General features: G+C 40.3%; 1 protein-coding gene across 1 annotated transcript in view; it reads right to left on the bottom strand.

The window, feature by feature from the left end:
• The window catches only part of TBC1D2B (TBC1 domain family, member 2B), a 28,492-nt gene extending 26,867 nt beyond the window's left edge, over positions 1-1,625 (bottom strand). Inside the window, exon 1 of the mRNA XM_009994509.1 lies at positions 1,469-1,625. Coding sequence (XP_009992811.1) covers positions 1,469-1,604 — 136 coding nt within the window. The 5' untranslated portion in view covers positions 1,605-1,625. The remainder of the gene's footprint in view (positions 1-1,468) is intronic.
• Positions 1,626-3,413: the final 1,788 nt, after the last annotated feature.

Raw genomic sequence — 3,413 nt, 5'->3', positions numbered from 1 at the left:
TGCAACATCAAGCTGAGCATCTACACAAACACCTCCTCTCAAGCCAGCTGTGGTTGAGCCAGCAGCCACAAGCAGACTGCTCCCAATGACAGTGAGCTGGCTTAAAGGATCATGCTACAGCATGGGATCTGAACTGGAGAAGGAGAGAGAAGAGCAGGAAAGACAAGAGATTAACATCTCTGGTTTTACAGCTTGAGCAAATAAAAAACCACAAAATATAAAATCTGTTGATAATATATTATATAATATATGTTATTATCTGTCTGGCCTCAAGACTCTGTGTAAACCCAAGAGAGCTTTACTAACATGATGATCTAGATGATCTTTCGAGGTCCCTTCCAACCCCTATGATTCTATTAGCTTGGAGAAAAGGAGACTGAGGGGTGACCTCATCAACGTTTACAAATATGTAAGGGGTGAGTGTCAGGAAGATAGAGTTAGGCTTTTCTCAGTGATGACCAGTGATAGGACAAGGGGTAATGGGTGCAAACTGGAGCATAGGAGGTTCAAGGTGAATATCCAAAAAAATTTTTTTTCCTGTGAGAGTGACAGAGCACTGGAACAGACTGCCCAGGGAGGTTGTGGAGTCTCCTTCACTGGACACATTCAAAACCCACCTGGATGCATTCCTGTGTGATGTACTCTAGGTGACCCTGCTCTGGCAGGGGGGTTGGACTAGATGATCTTTTGAGGTCCCTTCCAACGCCTAGGATTCTATGATTCTATTAACATGCCTAACAGAACAGATCAGAATTCTACTGCTGTATTGATGGATACAAGAAATCAGCAAGCAATCCATTCCTGTAACAATTCAGGAATAGAAGAGTTCAGAAGTGCCTGAGCAATGTAGTAGAAAATGCAGAATAACCTTGTACAATACACTGATATATTTTTATAGCTCTGACCCTAGTCTAAAATAACATTTTGCTTGGCTAAAGGTATTATGGAGATTTAATTTCTCTTATGCAGTATCAGCACATACTGATTTCCAGTTTTAAAAGGCAGGAAATTCACTCACAGATTCCCCACACCATACTTTTCTGGGCACAGGACAGTAACTCAGAATGCAAAATATACCTGTTCCCACTAAAAACTGGAGTTCACATCTCAGGATACTTAACACACCAAGCTTTTAAGATATTGCGACCACCAAAATACAACTTTTCTAACCTAAACTGTCCTTTGCCACTTGATTAAACCCAGTCATTGGACTACTCCATTTTACTTCATCTCGAAAAATCTGTTTTAAAGAAACTAAGGAACTTTATGAGATAAGAAATCAAACAGAAAAGCACATTATGTTAAACAATTTTAGCATCATCAACATATGCAAAGTTTACACAGAGCTACTTGATAACAAGATATGACAAAAAACTTCCTAAGACTGTCTCTATACCAGTGCTATGCCTTGAGAAACCGACACTGAACAGAAACATGCCCTGTGTTTTTACTCAATTTTTCAACCTACCAGGACTGTCTTTGGCAACAAGACCTTTGGACAAGTCACTCGGTGTAGGAGAAGTCCGGCTGTCCCTTTTTGCTGCGTCAAGGTTGTTACAATATTCCCACCTCTTCTGCTGTAGTTCCTGAAGCCAGTAAGTCATATCCTGACGAGTTGCAGCCTGCAACAGAAAGAACCAGAACACTGAGACCACTGCACGTATTCAGTGTATGAACATAGTAACTCCACGTGCAATAAAAAAACCCAATCCAGATAATTAGCAGACCAGCAAGGTATCACCACCCAAAACCCAGTATCATAGAATCACGGAACGGTTTGAGTTGGCTGGAAGGGACCTTAAAGACCATCTAGTTCCAACCCCCCTGCATGGCCAGGGACACCACCCACTAGATCAGGTTGCTCTGAGTCTCATTCAACCTGCCCTTGAACATTTCCACTAATGTAAGAGGTGTGCCTCCTCCACAATTGCATATCCTTGACTCACATGCCAAATCTGTTTTTCATTAGAAGTAGCCACGTGCATTTTTCTCTCCAGTTTTATACCCTAAGATTAGAAAACACAGCAGCAGCAGCTTGTATTTTACACACAGAGCACTGTGCAAATATATAACTACAAATCTGGCTTATGAAAAAATGCCCCATACATACTCAGGAAGATAAATTTATTTTTTACATTTGCTTAATTATCAGCAGAAACCAACAAATTAATAATGCATAATAATACCTCCTACTTTAATGACTAAATATACATACTGTAGATCATCACTTGATGATCCTATGAGCTAGCTAACATCTATAAAAAGGCCATACTTAAAGAAAAAAAACAACAACATGAATATACGTACAACAAGCCTACAGTCATGAATGTGAGTAGGCAGTAAGTGAGCAAGAATTCAAGCACATCTTAACACTTCAGTAAGAACCACAGCTGTAAGAGTAATTTCAAAGTGTGCTTAATTACAAGCTACAAACACCAAGAAGATACTAAGTCATGGTGACTGACAGTGCAGGTGCTCAGTATGAAAGTGACTTTTATTCCAACATAAATCCTTAGCTGCCAGACTGGAACAAGCATTGGACACTAACAACACAGAATGCTCAGAAGGAAAGGTTAACACTTGCAAAGGGACCCTCATCTAAGCCCTTCAGCTTGTAAGCACACAGAGTGCTTACCTCCTTGCTACTCTCTCTCCTACCTTCTCCCAAGGTTCTTGGTGGCATTGTCCAAGAAAACAATTCATTACTTGGGCAAATGACTGTGTTTTCACTTCAAAGACAACTTAATTTCCAATAGCTCCCTGTTCTATTTATCACAGGTGAAGAGGGTACCTAGTCAGGACATAGCTGCAAAAGAACAAGAAACACCACAGATTCCCTTACAGAGGAAATACACTAAGCATCAGATAGAGCACAGATTGCTCTTCACTTTTGGTATGAGAACAATTCTGGTCTAGTCAAACTCAAGATCCATATACCATTATATTTTGACCCTGAGGACAGCTAATTCCAAGACAGACCATAAGCAATACTGCAAACAAGAACTGAAGCTTTCCCAGGGTGCTCTCTCTGGCTCAGCAATCTTAGTGTTTAACAACAGAAAGAGATTTTCATTTTATGACTTTACTTTTAAACCCACATGAGCTTTAACATCCCTAACATCCTACAGCAAATGGCTCTGAAGCACTGTGCAAGGAAGTCAGAAAACCAACACAATTATTCCTGGAGCTGCTGCTCCAGTTCCTGTCACACATGGGAAGAGAAAACATGCAGAGATCAAGTAAACATTCAGAAATGCAATCAAGTAGTGAAATAAACCAAACAGCGATACAAGAGGGCACTGCACATTCACTTTTTTTGGTTGTTTAGCAGGATATTCCTAATGTATTTATTCTTGCTTGCTCAGAGGAAACCAGAGGAAAACATTTCCCTCATAAAAAAGACATGGGGAAAG

The sequence above is a fragment of the Chaetura pelagica genome, unplaced genomic scaffold (genome assembly GCF_000747805.2).
Source record: "Chaetura pelagica isolate M959 unplaced genomic scaffold, ChaPel_1.0 scaffold222, whole genome shotgun sequence".
In the NCBI taxonomy this organism is placed as follows: Eukaryota; Metazoa; Chordata; class Aves; order Apodiformes; family Apodidae; genus Chaetura; species Chaetura pelagica.
This window is presented reverse-complemented; position numbering and strand designations above follow the sequence as displayed.